General features: G+C 44.8%; 1 protein-coding gene across 5 annotated transcripts in view; it reads right to left on the reverse strand.

The window, feature by feature from the left end:
* The window catches only part of iqsec3a (IQ motif and Sec7 domain ArfGEF 3a), an 83,988-nt gene that overhangs the window by 29,842 nt on the left and 31,646 nt on the right, over positions 1-22,500 (reverse strand). For 2 of the 5 annotated variants that reach the window (XM_035528639.2, XM_027020668.3), the window contains exons 3-4: positions 12,678-13,128; positions 6,232-7,451 (exon numbers count right to left, since the gene is read on the reverse strand). In XM_035528639.2, the coding sequence (XP_035384532.1) occupies positions 6,232-7,451; positions 12,678-13,128 (1,671 nt within the window). Of the gene's footprint in view, positions 1-6,231; positions 7,452-12,677; positions 13,129-15,578; positions 15,667-15,772; positions 15,880-22,500 lie in introns of those variants that run through there. The other 3 variants (XM_081723756.1, XM_081723757.1, XM_081723758.1) reach the window with 3 other exon arrangements.

The raw sequence follows: 22,500 nt of genomic DNA on the forward strand, positions 1-22,500 counted from the left end.
CAGCCACACTCACCATGCAACATCTCAGCCCACAGCGCACACACCTGCTTCAGAGGCAGCTGAAGACTGTCACATTACACTGAAGAAGTAAACTACTGGAACTAATAAGTCACTCTCTCTCTCTCTCTTTCTCTCTCTCCCTCTCTCTCTCTCCCTCTCTCTCTCTCTCCCTCCCTCCCTCCCTCCCTCTCCCTCTCCCTCTGCCAAATATCAGTTTACTTTGATTAAAATGTGGCTTAAGCTTATCACTCAGAGTGCATGAAGCAAAACAAGCCAGGATAAGAGAGCGAGGGAGAGATAACTTTACTTTCTTCGCTGTGTTTGTTTCTGAAGCTGGAAAAGGCGCTGTGTCAGAAGTGAGCGTTACACGTGTAGGTGGCAGAAAGGTGACTGGAGGCCATTTCAGCCAAATGTGACTTTGTTTGTTTGTTTTTGAAGTTTGACTGCTTTGCTGTTGCTGTTCTTTGCCAAGCTGGCAAAACCGCTGTAAATGAAACAGGAAAAGAGCCCATCCATTACCCTCACAGTGTGATTCAGGGGTGCACAGCACGGCAGCACTAGTTCTGCTTACAGCCAATACTAACTCACCTTACAGAACTTTTCCTATCGCATCCCCAGTCCCCAGGACCCCGTTTAATGTTTCGGCTAAATTAGTGCAAAGCAGGATAATAGAAAAAGGGACTTTGAAAAACGGCATTCGTTTCAGGACCAGTGAAGTTCACACACAGAGGTGAAGCCACGGGGGTCCCAAAGAAAATCTGATTGACCCCGAAGTGCCCCCCCCTGTCAGTCACCTCTTCATAGCACTACTTTAAAGTAACTGGTTGAGTTACAGAGGAAATATGTGAGGAAGTGGCTTGCCTACAGGCTAATGTACAGTAAAACCCGGGCCTTTTGTGCATGGGTACTCACTGTACATTTACTCATACTGCATAGTGCACAGCTGGTACTTATCTATAGTTTCTTGATGCGTTTGCATCACAGTAACTTTATAGAGTGCTGGTGGGTGTTAGGCCAACTAGATAGCAAACTAGTGTTAGTCCGCTTGCAAGCTTGTTTGATCGGCATTTTACAATGCAGCCCAGTGCACATATTTTTGTTTTTGTTTTGTTTTACAATTGTCATATTATTATATTAATTCACTGTAAGATAAGAGGATTACTCATGGTGTAATTAGTAACAGACTACCATTTATAATTACACAATTATAAATGACAGGCTGTTGATAAATACTGAGTAAATTTTAATTTATTGTGTATTTCTTGTCTTGTCATTTATGTAAGAATTTCTTTGTACAATTTTTAAAAATTATATTATGAAACACCATAATTGAAAATGACTTAAAATGAGATTTTGTAATTGTTTTTACTTTTTACCTTTTATTTCTTTTTAAGTAAAATATTTTGGACTGATTGTGACAATTTAATGCTTCATAGAAAAAAAAGGTACTCCTTTGCTGAATTTAAGACTGAGGCTATTTTTGCCTGGCTCAACCCTTTTTGTCACTATATTATTATCTCACTGTTGGTTTTAAACACTGAAAGGTCAAAGAAGCTGTTAAAATATACTGTAAAAGAATGAAAGTAGGTCACCATTCTCCAGCTAAACATTTTGCGGTAACCTTTTGCATCAGTGCATGAGGAAATTCGGTGATACAACAGAAGTGGTCCAATGTACACTTTTACACTTTTACACAATTTACCTAAATGTTTTAATTTTGAATTATTTTTGACAAGTTTGACAAGTCAAACTAATGAAATGTAACTACAACAAACTAATTTTACTTTTTCAGCAAAAGTCCCCAGATTCATTCCAGTCACCAAATCGAGAAGTTACATAGAAACTAATGGTAACTAACCTGTCTGTCTAACTTAACCATCAAGATATTCAGCCGTTTCTCCATGTTAAGCGACACGGAGACATTCTTGGACTCTTCATGAAAAGAAAGTCTATCTATCATGCTAGTGATTGTCCCTGGAATGAAGGTGAGCCTCAAACTACCTGACATATGGGGGAGATAACACCCGATTCTGAGTCCAGCCGTGCTTAAGAGGAGTCCGTGTAGATTATCAAAGTTAGGCACGATAAGGATCACGGACCTGTAGCTCATTTTCTTTGCAGTATGGTAGGTGACGGACCATTTGAACAATGTTGCATTGCAGAACATCGACGAGTAAAATACACAGCTGTGATTAGCATGTACGATAAATCGCTTTGCCAAATGCTATTTATGCTAAATGTTAGATAACATTGGCGAGCTTCAACTCTCATACAAAAAAAGTCAGCGTTGGCTAGTTTTAAAATTTTAGATCCACATACCCTGCCATTAATTCGACTTTATGCACTGAGAGTTTATACAATGTAAATTCGATCTGAGAAACATAGATCTTGTATTTAGTATTTCAAGTTTTTATAGTGGAAAAAAAAAATAGGTTATCATAGTAAATAAGTTATTATAGTATTGTACTTCATTTTGGCTGTATCTTTCATACTTAATTTATGTATGTATATTTGTATCTTTATATTAATTTTAAATTATTTTAAATTATTTGAAACATTGTGTACTGCTAGCATCACATTAGAATAATGTATCCAATTTAATGTTATCATATAAATATGTTAACATTAATATACAAATAATGAATGAATGGTTTGCTGCATCTAACTCCTTACTAGACTGTATTCATCACTCTAAGGGCAAAAGCAGTCTTCAATGCATGTGACTAATGAGTGTTTAACAGTGATGATTGCAAAGTTGATCAGTAACCCCACCACTGTAAAACAAACAGAAGACAAACACAAGTCCGAAAACGCAGGTAAGGCATAAACTGAAACACTGAAGGCACTGAAGACAGAGGCGCGATCACTACAGCTGCTGAGAAGGAATGCAGCAGGAACAGAGAGCAGTGCTTAAGTTCGCTGTCTAACAATAACTGGATATTAGTGGCAGGAGAGTTCAGGAGAGTGCTGAGGGCATGCAGGTCTGGAGACACATGGGACATTTCCAACCAAATAACACTCAGATTTCTGCCTGCATCTCGGCATGCTTAGTAGACATCTCTTCATGGATAGCAACTCACCACCTGAAGTTAAATCCCACCAAGACTGTGTTGCTTGAAACTGCTGGAGATGCCTCCTCAATAGAAGACCTTGGAATCGCTCTGGCGAACTTTTGGATCAATCTAACTGAAAAGGCATGCAACCGTGGGGTAATTCTGAATAACCAGCTAGAATTCTCTCCTCATATTACTAGATTGACTCAGTCATGCAGGTTCCTTGTCTACAACATCAGGAAAATTTGGCTATTTCTCTCTCTGGAAGCCACTCTGGTGATTGTCCAATCACTTGTCATATTTTTTGCGATTGGAATACTGCAATTCACTCCTGGCAGGTCTTCCCCTCTGTGCCATCAGACAAACACGTCCAGAAGGCAGCTGCATGGTTTATTATCAACCTACAAAGTTCTCCCATGTCACCCCCTGCTGCGTTCTATCCACTGGCTCTCCATAGAGGCCCTGTAGAGGTTTAAAAACACTCACGCTTGTTTACAAAGCCAAACCTGGACCAGCTCCCACGTACTTAAAAGCACTAATCAAACCCGTTTTTACACCACACTGCCTTCTAGTCTACTGAATCGACACGACTTGAGCTCAACACCATCCCTCAAGACACACATACACAAAAAATTTGCATCAAGACTGTTCTCTGGCTGCCCATAAAGCTGAGACATTGGCTGTCTTCAAACACACACTGATGACTCACTTCTTCATCGAGTCACTCAAGTATGCATTTAAAAAAGACTTTTCTGTCTTCTTTCCCATTTTGGCCAGAGCTTTATCCTGATAGTATTCTTGTCACTAGCCTATCTACACTCACATGAGGATAAGGACTACAAGGCACTTCTGTGAGTCCCTGTGGACAAGGGCATGCGCCACATTTTGTAAAAGTAAATGTACATTATTCTTCATCAGGTTATGATAATTATGATAATCTGATTATTATTATAATGTTTTCAAAATGGCTTTAAGTAAGTAGTCTTAAGTACTTATAGATCTTATGGAGCTTTTTTTTAATCAAGCAGAGCTAATGCTATAGAAAACAAGAATAACTAATACCTCAAAAGGCAAAACTAAACAACATGCAACCACCATAATGGGCTGTAAGTCTGAACAGCCAATCTCGCTTGAGGCCCCACAACATACTCTCACCTGGAGGACCTCCATCGCTCAGTTAACATACTCGTCATTTCTTTCAGTACCAAGGATATTTATTAAATTATTTATAAAATTTATAAAATTATTAAAAATAAACAGTTAATCATGGAGAAAAACAACAAAATCAACTCAGAGCAGACAGATCAGAAACAAGGTCACCAAGAGAAAGTGAAAATGCCACGTCATCTTGAAACTTTTTCTGCCGTGTTCTCTTGATGGTTATTGCCACAGTGGCCAAAGAACTTTTAATTACTGAACTGAGATTAACGCCCTTGCTTTAAAGGATCTGCTAATGAGAAATCTGTCTCTTTCTGGCCTCAGGTTCTCGCCAAGGAGGCCGAGAGTCTAGAGTAAGCACTGGACACTAAAACTGCAGCATTTTACAGAGAAATGTTTCTTTAAAAAAAAAAAAAAAAACAGTGGACAATTAATTGGTTGTTGTTGTCATCAATCACAGCAGAAATGCTAACAACGAACAAAGGATGCACGAACTTGGGCGCTGCTTAGAAACAGAGGCGATGCCATGTGCCACTACCTTCAATCTCAAGCGAGGGCAGAAGAGAAGAGGGTGTTGAATTTTAACAACAGGCAGCATCAGGAGAACAGGAAGAAAATAACACAAAGCGCCACCTGCAACAGGGACCGTGTCATTACTAGAGACCGACTGGACCAATAGACAGTGTGCGCCTACATGTATGAGTGTGGATTGGTAGTGCAGATAAAACAGGCAATCGCATGTGTGAGAGAGAACATCAGAAGTATTGAAAAAGTCGCTGGGCTTTGCTGTGCAGTGCTGTGTCACTTCATTTCACGTTTAACGATTCATAAAGCGCCAGGCCTGGCTGTTGCTTTCAGTAAATCTTTGCTCAGTTTATCTCTGCCAACAAAATTATGTTGCATATTTGAAGTCTCTTTGATCAAGGTCTACAAGTACATTTATAAACCATATATGAGCCCGGCCAAGTGCTTTCCAATCGACTAAATAACATGCTTATTTTTGATCAGGTGCAGAAGATTACCATAATTGCTTTCATGCACAAGTTTATGTTCTTTGAGTGTAAACCCACGTAATGTTGTTACATTCTGATACACATGCAAAAATAGAGCATAGAAAAAAGAAAGCCTTAGGAGACACATTTCTGATAAATGTTAAAGGAGGGTTGGGAAGAAATGGGAAAGCTCTGATATAATATGTCAAAAGCAGGGTTAAAAATCCCTTCCGAATCTCACAGCAAGTGGTTAAAGAGTGCATGCATATAATTCTCTGCCTTTATACAAATGTAATAGCAGTGACACGTGGTCCTTTCTTGGTCTCACATTACAGTAGTAAAGTCTCGCATTACTAGTGTTTTGGAGCATTAACTGAGCGTACCGTATATCCTTCTTGAATGTGTAAATCTATGTCTCTTTAATTGAGGGATCAGAGACACAGACGGTCTACTCTGTTCTGTTTGCTAAGCTTCAGTTATATGGATATGGACCAAGCAGACCTGTGATGAGAATAGTGAGTCATCCGCGGATGGGGGCGAGCCTATTTATAGAGGCTCAGGCAAGGTGACAGGCATTAGGGAGGGGGGTGCTAGCCACAGCTGGAGACAGGTTAGGTGGGGAGACGGAGCACGCGCATGCGTCCGTGTGTGTGTCTTTCTGTGTGAGAGTGATAGAGAGCCAGAAAATAAAACATGGAGACATGGGGAGAGAGAAAATATGTTTTGGCAATATTACCATGTTCATGTCAGTGAAGGCTATGGTAGGGACAATATGACAAGCACCAAGAGACTGCAGAAGTGTTAAATCATAATATTAGGCAAAGAGCAGGTAAGATTACATAGAGATCGGGTGTGATAGGAAATATATACCTCCAAATTATCCATCTATGAAAGGCTGAGGCAGTGGTAATATTTCATACAATTCCATTCTCAAATGAATCTGCTGGCTATTTTCAACAATAAAGTGCCACGGGCAAAACATAGAGGATTAAAACAGAGTGGAGAATGAGGCCCCTTGGAGAACTCACACATTGAAGAGGTTGAGTCCGATGCGGTAGAGACGCTTGCGCATGACGTCGGTGGACAGGGTGGGGGACTTGCAGCTTGCTGGGTTCTCGCAGTGGTAGCGGGGCAGGCTGAGCGTCATGGTCTGCAAGGCCTCTTTGGAAGAGGCCTCGGAGGCTGAGCGGGCGGACGTGGACGTGCTGCTGCTGCTCATCTGCTCCGAGCTGTTGTCCGCTGGTTCTGACTCGCTGCGCTTGGCCTCCAGGACCTCCACAGCAGGGATGGGCATGGTGCCAGCCTCCTCCAATGGAGGCAGGGCCATCTCCTCCTCTGCGGGTAACGCCTCCGCCGGGGGTGCCGGCTCCAGCCCCGAGGCGTCCGTCTTTTCCAGGGCGAGAGGCGGTAGATCTTCTGTGAGCTCTTCTTCGCTAGGTGGGGGTGCCGGAAAGTCGTAGTCGGGCACCTCTCCGGGGTCCAATTCTGGGGGTGGGGGGATCGGCTCCTGTGGAGGCGGTGGCTGTTCCTGCAGTCTCGCGTCTTCTGCCAGAGGCTCTTTGGGGCCCTCTGTCACTGCTGCCCCCTGCTGGACACAGTTCTCGAGGGAGACGGAGGCAGAGGACTCCATGACGGAGGAGGACATGCGAAAGTTCTGGCTGTCGATCTGGACCGTCACGTCCCGGAAAGCCATCATCAACTTGCTGGCACCCCGGGAAATGCTCTCAGGGCTGTCTCCCAGGCCAGCCCCGGACGGCAGGGTGGCAGGGTCCATGGTGCTGCCCTCCCTACCAGCTGCTGCCATATTGGACTTGCCACCAGAGGTGCTGAAAGCCTCGGAGCTGAACTGGTACGTGCCTCCCTCCTGTAATGAGCACATGGTCTTAAGGCTCCAGTTGCTGAGGGCATCATCGATGGATTTGGCCAGCGACTGCACCTGCTCAGAGAAGGAGTCCTCCAGGTCAGTGAGGGTGGTGCCCACTCTGGCAGGCAGTGACGGGGAGCGCACCAGGGGGATGCCGGTCGGGGGGCAGCCTTCAGCCAGCGCCCGCTCAGCCGAGAAGCCCTCGGTGTTCTGCACGCGCACCCTGCGCAGTGAGATGCGGCGGGGCAGGCGGCTCTCCAGAAGGGAGTTGCGGATCTTCTCGAAGTTCTTGCTGAGCTGGTACTGGCGGAAGGCCGTCTGGATCTTGCAGGCGGCACGGCGGGAAATTAGGTGCCCACCATATTTGTGCTCTAACATTTCGATCTGTAGGAAGAAGAGCAGGGGAGGGAGGGGGAGAGGGGAGGAGGTCAAACAGGGAGACATGAAGATGCGCGTAAGTAGATGGCCAACTTGACGAGGGCTATGAGCAAAAGGCATGAAATTAAATCAACAAAAACTGAGCATAATCCATTAAGCCCCATGTCATGCTGATGATTAACAGAGGTCCAAAAAGAGAAACCTTTATTTCAAAAATGAAACAGCACAACAACCAAATCTGTAGGAGCTGCATGGCATGGGCATCAAACAAGATCTAGGGCGCTTACTCACATGTTGAAGAAAATAAACATGAAAATAATCACTACTGGCAGATTTCATTGTAGCAGAAAATAATAAATAAGCATTTTTATACTGAATGAGATGGATTAGTGTGTAGTGAATGTCAGTCTAAAATGATGGCTCACTGTTATGCTGACATTAATCTTTAGACGTGTTGCTGAAGTCGAGCAAAGGCTAAAAATGTCAATGGTTAAAATAACATTATACTGTACATTTTGATGATTCAATATTTCACCCACTCAGATCTTCATTTTGCTACCAGTCTTAACAGAGGCAGAAATTGGAGTTCAAGATGAAGGAAAAACAAATGGAGGACTCGGGGACATCCAGCATAGGCCACACCGAACACTGAACACGAGCACAGCGGGGGATCTGCGAGGGTCCGTGAGGGTTCGTGAGGGCACAGAGCTAAAGCTTCTGCTTGGTTCCCACTCACTTCCTACCGCTGCTGTCCCCTCAAGCCTTCCATCTCACCTGTATTCCTGCACGAGTATTCTCGGGAGCAGCCACGAATTGGCTGTGACTCAGTAAAAATAAATGAAGCTGTCCTTTCCGAAATGATTGGCCTGGGAGTATTTCTGAGACTGAGAGAAAGAGAGAGTGAAGCCATGAGAATACATTTCACTGTTCTCCCTCTGCTGCTTCATTACTCAGATATGGCAGAGTACGGCTTCCAATATTCCATTTATGCACTTACAGGCTCCTGGCCATTAAGGCCCTATTTGAGACAGTTATATTCCCTAATCAGTCCACTCTCTCAGTAAATCATTATTGGGAGATGGACATTAGGTGGAAAAAAAGGTTCTTTCATTTCTAAATAGGATGTCAAGATGGCAAAAAAAGGCACTCTTTCAGTTCTGTCCATAATTTGATGATTTGATGTTTTCAGTACAAACTTGATAATGTGCATACCAGGATTTGACAATAGCTTTATTTCTACTCATTTATTTGATGGTCATGTGGTTCCGAAAAAAAGAAGGATGTGCTGGATCAAAATCAAAAGAGAGACATCAAAGTGGAGATAAATAAACAAAGCCTAAGCGAATCTTTAAGGCCTGAGGTTTTCATGGCGCTAGTGAACTTATGTTAAAATATACATACCTACCAAATAGAACATTACAGTCCTGCCCTGATGATCTATGAGCCGTCCTGATCTGGATTGCAATCGACTGTACATCTGGAGTAGCCAGCCATGCCAAGCACAGGCACAGGCCTGAATGGGTACACAATTTTCACCCCCGGATCTGCTCGCTGTCGGCAGACTCGTCTCTCCTCTAACTGCCATGTGTGGAGACTAACACACATCAAGGTTAATCTCTTCCTTTGTGCTAAGAAGTCAGCTGTGTTCCGTGCAAGTGACCTCTGCAAAACTGCACTAAACAAAAAAACACCCCACCTAGAGAGATGACTCTCAAAATGCCATCTCATTCATGCAGTGTTCGTTCGGGAACAGCAGGGCCGGAGAGGGTTATTTGGGAAGTCCCGAGACCTAGGTGGGCGGGGTCTGTGCTTTGAGCCGCCGCGTCTTGCGTCTCACAGACGTCTCACAAGCGCATGCTGCTGCCTGGAGGAATTGGCTTTGAATATTCATCATCTTTATCAGGACTTTTCAGTACCGCAGACCCGACACGCCGAGGTCTTTAGACTTCATGAGAAAAATGTCTAAAATCCAAACCGCAGGAAGTGGTTATTATGTGATGGTAATAACCAGAGGCCCTGTGTGAATGCCATAATAGAAAATGAGCGATGAATACAGAGAGGGGACCCCAAAAACTGGCTGGGGTCTTGGGAGGGAAAGCGCTTGATTAGCTAAGGCAGATTGGATTATTTGTTTCTTTGCTCTGTGGGAGACATAACACAAAATGGTGAACAAAACATGCCCAGACACGTCCTGGAGAATCTCTCTGGCATTCACTGCTGGTTCACCAGAACTCTGGGAAAAGTAACAGTGATACTGCGCAGCATCAGTCGCTGTAGCACAAGATGCTAGGATGGTTAGGAGAACGAGGCACACAGAGAAAGCATAGACGGAAATCTGACTTCTGGAACAACTAATGGAATGGAGTTTTACATTAGTAGAAGCTGAGCATGACAGAAATCAAAAACAGGGGATGAAAGAACGAGCAGAGAGAAAGAGAAAGAACGTGAACTTCACTCTGCTTGTTGGCAGGCTGTCATTTCTGTTTCTGGTCGCTTAACTGAATGTGCACAGCAAGAGATCATTCCGGAAACGCCATGTCCGCAGATGAAAGGGGACGTACAGGTGATGTAGGGGCAGCAGTGACATGGCTCCCTTTTAATTAGCCTGGCAAACGGAGCCCAACAGGTGGACGAGTCCACTGCCCAAACGTGGCCAGCTACCATCTCAGCAAAGCTTGTCAGCTACACACACACACAAAGGCCAGGAGCCAAAATACGAGGCGGTTCAGCGCTAAGGTATGTGTCTGCTTAGCGACTCGAACCAACAGCCAACCAAATGAGCAATGACAAATATCAAGGGTTAGGCTGAGCTTTGTGTCCCTATTATGTTCCTCACAGACTAACAAGTGGTCGAAGAAACTGAAGCATGCCAATTGCCATTCTTTGCCATCTTGCTCTGGCCTGAAGTGGAAGATTTCTGATAGGAAAGGTCAGCTGAAGAAAGGTTCTTTTCACAAATCTAATCTTTTTTTTTTCCTGCCCTCTCCATGCTTAGCAGATACTGTTTTCCAGCTAAATCTAGCACAGATGCCATTACATTCTCTCTCTTCTCCCTGCACCTGCAGCTCCCCAAGGACATTCTGATAGCCTCTGCCATGGTCCTCTTCAAATGTGACCGTTCCCATGGACCTGAATAACCTCGGTTCACTAACCTCACGTCACTGAACTGGCCGCAGTGCCGAGGAAAAGGAACACAGTCATACTGGAGTAAACTTATCCTACTAATTTTCTGTCACACAAGTCCGTTTTTGGTGCTTGACACTAATTCCTCATTTGCATTGATGTGTATCTCAGGGTGGCATGTATATTAATGAGCTGATCAGCATGAGACAGGGTAATCAAAGGTCTCATTGGGAGGCTACATGGGCCTTGATTAGCATAAATAGGCAATCATACAGAAGAACGGAGGCTGTAGCTATCTGTGGAGGCATCAGAATGCAAGCACCAAGAGGCTGTTGGTGGAGTTACAAAAAAAGCATGTTTATGTTGTATAATGGAACTGGTTGGCAGTGGAATATGAATATGATGCAGAAGATTAAAAGGCTATAGAACACACACCCACAAAAACAGATCAGGGATCCCAGTGTTTGGGGATTTACATGTCCTTACGCAAAGCCCCATAATGCATCAGTAGTTGATGCATTGAGACTCTCAGATAATGGACCTTACTGGAGGATTCTGGTGTGAGCTTCCAAAGACGATAAATCTCTGAACGCTGCTGTGCTCCGCTGTGTGTGCAGTAGGTGTTGTGCGTTCTCTCTGGACTGGGTTGAAACAACATTGACTAGTAATTGCAGAGACACCTTGGGGCGTGAAAACATACCGAAAAAAATCCAGCTGTCAACATGGTGATAACCATTACATTCCAATATTTTATACAATGTGAAATATTTCAGACATCTGAGAACAACAAAAACCAGTCTCCATACCAGCCAAAAAAAGACAGAAAAATCCCCTAGGGTCACCACGGCCATAGTCTTATCGAGCCACTATGAACAAAACCGCAGTCCCACGACTGTTGAACTCTGTGGAATAATATCCTTTTTCCAGCACTCTCAGCACTTCATTTTCAGAATTGTTAATCATCTCCTTTTCTTAAGCATCAGCAGTGCAGGGACAGGCGCATGGCGGACTGTTGAACGCAAATTCTCAGCGTGCTGCCCTTCAGACAGCCAGTCATAAACTCTGGAAGAGGATATGAATTAGTTATTTTTTCCCATGAGAGCATTCTCAGATCTCAGTCATACCCATAATTCCCCTGGCTGGGACCATCAAAGTGAACTAAGCGAGGCCAAAGTTGACATCGCTGGCGGGTACCACACAACTGTTTCCCCTGAAAAGGGAAAGAAAGGAAACACTCTCACAGGAAATAAATGCAAGAGGAGTTGTGAGGTGGTGAGGCTCTTTAAAAAAGCTCTGGGAAAGGCAATTAGTAGGAGAAGAAAGTTGTTCTCAGGAGAGCATTGCGAAGACGGTCATCCATTCAGTGTAATAATGATGCGGACTGGAATTAAGTTCAACTGTGCTCAATAATGCACATACTTGTACAAACACCAGTCTAATAGGACATATTTAAAGCAATAATAATAATAATAATAATAATAATAAACTCTCTGTGCTTCAGATATATCAGCATTTTGGGGGCCAGAATGACCTATTCTCATGACCTATTCTCTTTCCTCTCTCTTTCCTATTATTCAGGTGATGTTCTGGCCTGATATATTTCTACTATATCTCTCTCACATTAAATATGCCCAAGTAACATATGACAAATGACTAGAACCGTGTGAGAAGCCTAACTCGAAATCTGACAGACACAGAGACGGTCAGAAAGAGAAAGAGACAGCGCGAGAGACAGAGACAGATGAAGAGAGCGAGATCGAATATAACTCGTAACCCATTTCGACATCACGCTGGTGCTGATGAACAGAGGACCTATTTTGATGAAGACAAATGAAAATGTAGAAGATGGTGATGATGTCCGACCCACCCTGAAGGAACCAGCCAGCTCTAGCACGGGCCATCTTCACCCTAACCTTCACCGGTAGCAGACTAACTCTCGAAGCAGAGCCTGTATCAAAGCTTTGCAATAGAGAAGCAAAGCCCCAGACGCACACACTCTGACAGCGCAACACCAGCCAAGCCTCAGGAGCCGCTCTCTACACACTCACGTGCACGTGCACACGCCGCCCTCTCCCGAACTACAACCCCCACAATGCCTTGCGACCCTACCTGCTTGTTTTTGAGGTCGAGCGAGAGTTCGTAGTCGGAGGTGCCGCCGTGGCTGCAGGCCCCGTTCCTCTGCACCCTAATGGGGGAGGCCGTGTGGTGCAGACTGGGCCTCCTGCCCCCTCCTCCCGTGCCTCCCCTGCCTCCTCCGGCCTCCTCATCCTCTGTCTCTTTCTTCCCGCCCTCCTCCTGCTCCTCCTCCAGCTGCTCCTGCTGCTGGGCCTGGGCTGGCGCCTTCTCTCCATCCATCTCATTCTCTCGCTCCCTCGTTCCCGCCTCCGCCAGCTCCTGAGCCTCGTGCTCCTGCACTCCCCCCGTGCCCCCCCCTCCTCCGTCGTCAGGCGGTGCCGGGCTCTCTCCGTCCTGGGGCTGCGTGGAGCCCTCACGCTGCGGGGCACCGCCGCCTGCCGGGGCCGCAGGGGCCCCGGGCGGCGCGGACGGAGCCTCCTCACTGCTGAAAGGAGAAAAGGCAGAGTCAGCCTGCGGCCGCATCACCACCTGACCTTCTCCTCCGGCTCAGCGGACGACTCCTCCAGGGAGGAGTCAGGCTCTCATAACTCCCCCTCTTTCACTTGTTTGTTCCTTCACTCGAAGGAAGAAGGCAAAGAGAGAGAGCTTGGGGGGGGGGGGGGGGGCTGTAGCCCCCAGACACCGCAGCATCTATGGTAGGGCAGGCCGGGAATACTCACCCCTTAAGCAGGGAGGGAGTTGGGGTGACCCACACACACACACACACACACACACACACACAGTGACTTGGGACACCTCACACGTGACACACACAGACACAACAAGACAGTCATGCAGCTGTCAGTGGGTCAGGCAACAGGGGCTGGTAAATGTGTGCGCCCATGGCTGTGTTTTTACTTCGCATGACTACAGCAGGCCTGCAGGGGGAAGGAGCCTCTTTGTGTGCTCTATGGGGATGCAGATGACAGCAGGATAGAGTCTTTATTTTCTTTTCTTGCTGGGTTGGTGATATGAGAGTGGGACCATGGAACTCCCACATGACATCGTTCGGCCTCTCTCTCTCGCTCTCTCTCGCTCTCTCTCTCACTCTCTCACCTACTCTCTCCTTCACTCATCCATTTTTTTCTCTCTCATCTGCTTCACAGTTCTATTCACATCCCATTTCTCTCACCCTTCTGCATTTTTTTCTGTGTCCCTGTCAGGAGAGTGACCACATGGGTGGCACAGGGGGGCACAGGGTTGTAGCTCTCAGTCTAAAAAAAGGCTTGCCACTACAAATCACATCTTAGAATTGAATCATTAATTAAATTAAATTAAACAATTTCATATATCATAATTGTGCAGTTATATTTTCTCGAAACAAAATCAAGCAAGAATTATACCACAGTTGGCTGAGAACGAAATTCTGACCTCATTTTTTAAAATCTTGTAGCCTACTACAGTACGCCATCTATCTCTGTAAACTTGCTTATTAAAGCAATCTCACGATATGTACGGCATTTGCATAATTGTTAGGTCTGGATGCAGGCGAGTAATATGCTTTGCGTTTCCCCATAAAAAGAGATATTCCCAATACACCATTACAATTAGTTCTTCATGTTGATCTAAAAAATTATATTAGCACTGTAGGTATTTTAACCAAATCCTTTGAATATTGGGAAGTACAAAGCAAATACGAAGCTGATAGAGTAATGCCATTATATGCACATGAATTTTACAAGTATAATTCATATATTCTGCAAATGCAGCTTTTCCCTAATGCATAATTAGCCCATGGTGTGCTCTTTAAACCGCCTTGACAGCCCATGTATACAATCCCAGACATGTGATTGGTCCCCATCATGTCTTACTCTTTTGCTTTCATACCTTTACTTACATATTCTCCCCTAGTCCTCCCTCACTCTTGTTCTCTTTTTAAGTGCACATGCATTGTGTGTGTGTGTGTATGTGTGTGTGTGTGTGTGTGTGTATGTGTGTGTGTGTGCATGCGTGCGTGCTTGCGTGCGTGTGTGTGTGTGTGTGTGTATGTGTGTGTGTGCGTGTGTGCGTGCGTGCGTGTGTGTGTGTGTGTGTGTGTGTGTGTGTGTGTGTGTGTGTGCGCGTGTGTGTGTGTGCACGTGCATACGTATGTGCTGCTGTATTCAGACAGGTCACAGTCAAAGCTGTTTGCTCAGCCTTTACCATAATGTCTACCCCTCAACCACCCCACCACCACATCTACCCCTGCTTCCTGACTACTTCCCCATGTTGCTACTGGCCTGTCCACATGGATATATACAGAGAGACAAGCTCTGACCACAATCTAATCGGAACTTTTGATATTCTTTTTGTTAATGTGACCTGTAAAAACACGTAGCCTGTGTTGAACCTCTGACAAGTGGAGGTAAAATGTGTGAAATATGGTTATATAAAATTGCACTCGGTCCTATCGAGTGCACCGCAATCCGCATTCATGGAACATAATGTGCTAATCTGACAGCATCCCGGAGATCCATGGGTTGGTTTTCCTTATACACTTTCGCAAATGGTGGGATTTTGTGTATTCTCAGGGGCTTTTGCACAGAAGCCAACACACAGTCTGCATAGCCAGACACCCTCAGGCAACCTGGGCTTAAAAAGATTGTATCGCTATAAGAGGGGAAGTATTGATCAAAAAAAAAAAAGTTACTGGATAAAACTGAAGCAGGGTTGAAGGTATTAACCACAGACATATCTCGTTGCACCAGGCATTTCCCAGCGTCACTAGAAGGGACATAAGATAAAAGTCAAGAGATACAAATCTGTCCCTTCTCAAAATGGCAGCACAGATAAGCTGACAGTCAGTGAGCATGAAATCTGAACATTATGTTGATGCATGCGCAGTGTGGCAGTTGTAAGCAACATCTCAGCAAAGGCAACTATTGAAAAAATGAAATTAGAGATCATCTGACCTACCATGTACAGGAGTTCTGGAGAAAATCCTTAACTAAAAATTTATGGAGTGTGTCTTGCAAAATAACCTACAAAGCTCACAGATACTGACATACTGAACACGACTCTTTATGTGAAACCATGGAAGAGTCACCCTCCCTCCCCACCATTTCGGAGAAGCCATAACCATCTTGGCAGGCACTTGGACTATTATTTACCTGGCTTCCTGCAGTGTGAACGAGAGGACATGCACATTTCCAGTTACTTCTGTGTTCAAGAAACTCCACACAAAATATGCCCAAAACGTCATTCTCTGTACTCGCCCTGCTTGCTGCTTAGCTATAAAAAGCAGAATCTTCTGCATAGGTTTGCTCTGGCAGAGAGTAGCAACCAAGACGGAGTCTGTAAATAATGAATGCTGAAATAAAATCTCTGTTCAGCAGGTGTCTCAGGGATTGGGAAGTAATGAAAAATAGGCAAAAGATAAAAACAGAGCTCCTGTTGTATGGGGTGTGTCTTTGCGTCTTTTTTGTGTCTTTGCGTCTTTTTTGTGTCTTTGGGTCTTTTTTGTTGTCGGTGTCATTGTCATTGTTACACTTCTGAATCCTTCTTGTCTCCAGCTTGCAAAAATTCAAAAAGCCGGGTTAGTCACTACAGACTTTGTTCTATTATCTTTTTTCTTTCTCTTTGAAATTCTTTCTTTCTGTTTTTATGATATGGGGGTTGTCAGCATCCGCTCACAATGAAACATAACAGAACGCGGGGAGACAGAGGCGGGAGAAGGATGGGAGCACTGCCTGTGTACTGCAGCGCGATACAGTGGTAATGACCACTGCAACAGCATCACACCAACACTCACACGCCAAGAGTAAGATACACACGCGCACACACACAGTCCGCACACTGCACAACACCATGCAGTTATATACTGGTATACACATACAAAACAGAGACATTGTGTGTGTGTGTGTGTGTGTGTGTGTGTGTGTGTGTGTGTGTGTGTGTGTGTGTGTGTGAACATAGTGAAAATATAACCACAGTGTGAGCAAAGTGCATGTTTGTCGGTCGCTGTCCCAGTTTCACTCAAATAAACTTTCTGTCTGATCGCCCTCTCTGTCCCCACCTCTTTTTAAAGACATATTCTCAGCGCCTAGATTCTCACAGACTGCACCTCTGTCCTCTGTTCCGCCCTGCCATGTCTCCAACGATGTGGGCCACATCAAAAGCCTGGTGTATCTCCTGTCCCCCTCACTGGCTCGACTCCGGCACTCGCTACAGGAGCTGGGAGGGGCCGCAGTTCGGTCTGCTGCCTCTGCAGAGGATTATTGGCTCAGGTCTCATGCTGCTCTCATGGGGGGTGGGGGGGGGTCTGATAGACATGCACAGCACACACTGTACTGCTGAGCTCGGGTACTTACCACCGCAGTGCAACATGAGTAGCGCGGGGGAGCTCGGGTTCGTGTATAAATGCGAGCTTATCTTCGCGCATCCCTCAGTTTGGGAGGCGTGCGTGCACGTATGTTTGTGTGCGTGTGTGTGTGTGCGTGCGTGTGTGTGTGTGTGTGTGTATGTGTGTGTGTGTATGTGTGCGTGTGCGTGTGCGTGTGCGTGTGTGTGTGTGTGTGTGTGTGTGTGTGTGTGTGTGTGTGCGTGTGTGCGTGCGTGCGTGTGTGTGTGTGTGTGTGTGTGTGTGTGTGTGTGTGTGGATGAGGGCCCCTTGCTGTTTTCACCACCCCCCTGCATTGTCACAAAAACAATTTATCTGTTGAGGGAATGAAAGAGAAATCCCCTGTCCACCCACAGCTTCAGTGAAATGTTAACTGTAATTGTGCTTTTAGCACCCAGCTCCTAACAAAATGACTACTATTAATGAATTTGATATCCTGTGTCTCTATGTCTGCCCTACAGCCAAACACAACAGCCCAATGGACCCAGTTCACCCACGCTGCAATCCCACAATACCCTGCAGCTGGCAGGCATTTGTGCTAGCATTGTGCGGCGGTCAAAGGATGCCTTTTATGTATGTTTAGACAACAGCTTATTTGCTCAAAAACCTCTCTCTCATGTGCAGAAGAGTTGCACATTTTCGTCATGTTCCTTGACCAGGTCTTAAAGGCTAGCTCCAAAATGTCTCAGTTACACTAAGTCTGATGGGCAGTTTCACCTTGGTCTGAGGTTGGGCTCAAGGTGGAACTGAGGTCAGCCTGACCGATGAAAGCACTGAGTTGACTGTGCAGCACTAATGACATATCAGCTCCGCTTGTACCCTTCAGCTCTGACCAAGCAACTCAGCGCAGGCAGCTGGCGACCTCCAGAGCCTGCGCTGGTCTCTGACAACCTTTACCCCTCAGCACTTTCTCTCAGAAGCACTCTCCTGTACGCTCATGCTCACGTAGAGGGCATTAATCGCTCTGCTGAGCAGAACGCAAGGACAGATCCAGAAAGCTCTTAAAAAGCCCGGCGCTAAAACTGCATAACGAAGCAAAGTTCAGTACTCTGTCCCCAATGTCCTTGGGGCGACTGGTGCAGGAGCTGTGCTTTACCCCACGCGCGATGATGGCAGTCTCTGCCTCACCTCTGCTTACACGCTGCATTAAACAAAGCCCAGCACAAAGATGTGGACAGAATATGTATTAGGAGAAATCAGAGGGGTTATCAGCGAGATTGCGCGCATGTGCAGGGGAAGCGAAAGGAAGAACTGCGAAAGTGTGAGGGAAGGGGGAAGACACACACAGGAAGTGGATTGCCGACATTATGAGGTAATGATGCAGTTTAATATGCCACTGTTCTTTCAGCTCAGTAACCAAGACAGTTAGTCCAGCATGTCTTCAAGATTCCACTGTCTCAGAGAATTGGCACAAAACCACCACTAAAGTACCAACTTGCTGGCTGGGATCTACTGTAGGATATGGTTAGATAAATTACTCAAGCATTTTCTTATAAGTTGTGCTGTATTCATGAAATAATTTTATAAGGAAATGCGCGAACAGTACAATAAAAAAAACAAAAAACACACTGCACACAACCGGGAATCAATGAGCATATGATAGTGAGCAAGGCAAACATTTGATAATTTGCTGAATTTATGGCAAATACGCTAGCAGCCCCACTTCTAAAGCACTCTTAAGCTCTTCATTATCTCAGACACACACATCTACAAGCATTCAGAACTCAATAACTGCTTTGATCGATACCTGACTAAACCTCTCTCTCTCTCTCTCTCTCTCTCTCTCTCTCTCTCTCTCTCTCTCTCTCTCTCCACCTCACACTCCTGCACCTCACATTCATTCTGGCTCACCCTGCTTTAAAGATCTGAGTGAGGTGAACAGAGAGACATGCAAGCAGGGTGTAATGGAGGGAAAGGTCATCTCTGCAGACCCTGACGTGGGAGAGAGAGATGGTGGGGGTCGAGCCCTCAACCGGGCCATGGGGGAAGGATGAGGCAAGCTGCATTAGCGATTAGGCAGCCGCGATTGTGGGTGTCAGCACTATGGTAACAGATGACTACAGCAAGCTGCCAGGGCCAAAAAACAGAGTAAGAAAAAAGGAAGAAACACATTCACATCATTATCAAGGCCAGTTACTCAGAGACCTGTCACATTTTTCAGATGTACACAAACATCACATAGTCATAGACCCACAGAAGCGCAGCCAAAAACGCACACAGGAGTAGAAAACAAATATACACATACAGTCACACGTCAGTGTATAAAATGATAAAGGAATACTTGCCGTGAGACTCAGCAGCACACAAACACATGCAACACGCACTAAAAGAGACAGACGCGGACACAAAGGCTCCTAGAACACAGACACAAACATTTCATGGATGCTGCATCCAACACGTCATCACTAGACCTCCCTCTCTGCTCTGTGACGGCTTCTACTGGGCTGATAACTCAACACTACCATGAACCAGAGTGCCTAAAACATGCATCTAGCATCTGAGCTCTCAGATCCTGTTCCATATGTGCACTCTATATCAGGAGTGATCAGCAAAAAACGTAATAATTCAATGTTTTGATATCAAATGACAATCACACAAATTTGATATGAGGGTTCACTTGGACATTTGGATGGTTTATTGCCCATTCTCAGCAGCTAAAAGGCCAGTCCCATAGCCACTCCGAGAAAACAACCACTTACATTAAATAAGACTGCAGTGACCAAGATTTCCAGTCACCATAGATATCCAAGTAATCTTTAGGGTGGAAGCACTGCCTCAGAGTAGAATGTACAAGGTGCTCCTCTCCTAAATCAGTTTCTTTTCTATCTTTTCACATCTTTGGTCAGTATGTGTCAACACGGATTGCTGTAAGGACTAAGTTCAACTCTCCTGTGTTCTCATTTCCTTCACAGTACACAAATTCAGCAAGAACATTTCAATGACAACCTGCAATATTGTATTTTCTAGTATGTTTAGAAAGCAGCAGCTGGAGTCCTTACAGGGATTGCCATCTTTCCAACAAGCCAAAACCAGACACTCCTATTGCACCAGACTTACCACTCATGTCTCTTTCACTTTGTATTTGACTGTGCCGTTGTCAAAAGTGGTTTGTTGTTCAACAGAAGTCAGCACATGAAAGTCTGGGATTAAATAGAATGTAGATTTCTGCCTTGATAAGACACTGACATTTTTCGTTGTCACCCCACAGATTGGAGTGGACACTGAAGCCCCTTTCCCCATATGCATTGCTCACAGGAATTGCAAGTGCATGTTCAACAATTTTCAGAAGGTCACATTTTTCAAAGAATGAAACCCATTTCTTGTCCACTGAAAGTTCATTATTTGGACCAATGCTGGGCAGGACTCTCCACCAACATCAAACACATCTCCTAACCTCATAGACAACATTTACTTTCCCCAGAATACTTATCCAACACACCTGTTGCCACTGCAAACGCCCTGTCCACAGTCGGTCTATGCTTCGTGTTAGCCAGACACAGCTCTTTTACTATGCAAATTATCCCCATTTCTGTTGTGTTTTTACATTTTGGGTTTTATTTTGGGTTCCAAGCCAGTGTGTCAGCATTATTTGACAGCTGTAGGGTATATGAACATGTGAGCTAGCACATATTCAACAGCAACACCCAGATGTCCCAGTCATTTACATTTTACTTTTATACATTTGGCAGATACTCTTATTCAGTCATGTTACAGAGGTAGTGAGTGTTAGGAGTCATGCCCAAGGACTCTTATTATTATAGTGTCATTCACATGCCCAGACAGGGAATTGAAACCCAGTCCCTCACAGGGGAGGCAGCATTGCCACCCACTACTCTGTACCAACCAATCACCAGACCTAGGCCAAAAAACAAACAAACAAACAAACAAAAACCCAGTCCAACTACTTAACCCTGCATCTAGATATGAAAGCAAACAGGGCAAAAACATCGCTGAAGCAATTGGCATTTAACATTTCATGGGGTAAAGCTTAAGGTTTAAATGCTAAAATATTAGTGGAACAATTGAATTTTTTTTTATTTATTTAATTTATTTTGTACTTTAATAAGAGCTATTTTTCAGTTTTGTAGCAGTTGTGCCCTATTTCCTTTTTTTTAATAAGTGCTACATAAAAATATGACCTATGCAAGAATGTATGTTCCCTGTTTACATTCTACACTTTATTGCTTATTACACTACAGACTGTAGAAACTAGCCTGGGGGGACTACACAACATTAGGTGGAACAAACTAAAATTTGCACTACTGTCTGTTCAAAATAAATGAAAAGAAACATAGGGTTTGTTACTTTTTCCCCACTGTACCAAACCATGATGTCCAAACTGAGGTATGAACCATGACGTCAGTGTACAGTAACCCTCCTAGTAATAAGCTACTGTTTTTCATACCCATCTGCTCGCTAACCTAGCTGTAGTATTTGGGGTCGTTGTAGCTTCTTCTTGCTAGCCTTGGTTCAGTTCAGTACGTAACAACAAACACCACACACTTGTGTTGTACATGAAGCTGCTGGAGTGGAACATAAATGAATTCAAAGCTGTCACCGACATTAAACGTAGCTCTTAATTCTTGGCCGTTCTCAGCTCACAACACCTTGGTTTCTACACTCGTGCTGGCAGAGGCTTGATGTGATTAGACTGTTTACCGGATACAACACTAGTCATGCAGTCTTTTTTCCTTCAACCATCATCCCTCGGTTGTGTAGGTGTGTGCTTTTGGGTATCTTGTGCCAGAATAGCAGCTGGGAGCTATTTTGAGGACGAGTCGACAGAAAGCTTAACGGGGATCAAGAGCTAATGGCTCGGTGTCTGGGCATAATTCAAGCCGGCCACGATTAGACATTTAAATGGTTGCTTTTTGGCACAGATTCATCCAGATTTGGCACCCTGTGGAACACAAGTTATGCCATGACCAATGGGAGCCAGCCACAGTGCTCTGCTGGAGATGTGTCCCTGATATGAATACAACTGTAACTCCATGCCAACTCACTGCCACAGAACACCTTCACCATGCGGTTGAAGGAGGATTCCATTTTCTGCAATATGAAGAATAAAAGTGAAATATAAGGATGCAGGGAGACCGAAAGACAAAAGCGCTTCGATCACACAATGTCGTCCCAAATAACATCCAGCCATTACCCATTTTGCTACCAAGAAAAACACAGAATGTTCTAAAATGGTATATTTCAAACCTAATCTTGCATGCTGACTGGTCAGGGGCAAAGCCAGCAACTCCAGCAAGGAATGAGAGCATGAAAATGAGCAGCATTTAAAGATGTATGCGTGACATTCAGAGGGGAAAAAAAGACTCCCCAAAGGCTAAATCACAATAAATCAGCACCAAAGGTCTGAAAAGCTCCACTGGTCTCAGCAGACACACTCCCCAAAGCACTATATCCACACAGTATTAGCATTGGGTCATTTTTTAAAGAGAATACCTGCACTGTTTCCTTCTATTATATGACCAAACACAATGAATGATGATC

This window comes from Electrophorus electricus, chromosome 11 (genome assembly GCF_041902795.1).
Source record: "Electrophorus electricus isolate QZ-2024a chromosome 11, ASM4190279v1, whole genome shotgun sequence".
Classification (NCBI taxonomy): Eukaryota; Metazoa; Chordata; class Actinopteri; order Gymnotiformes; family Gymnotidae; genus Electrophorus; species Electrophorus electricus.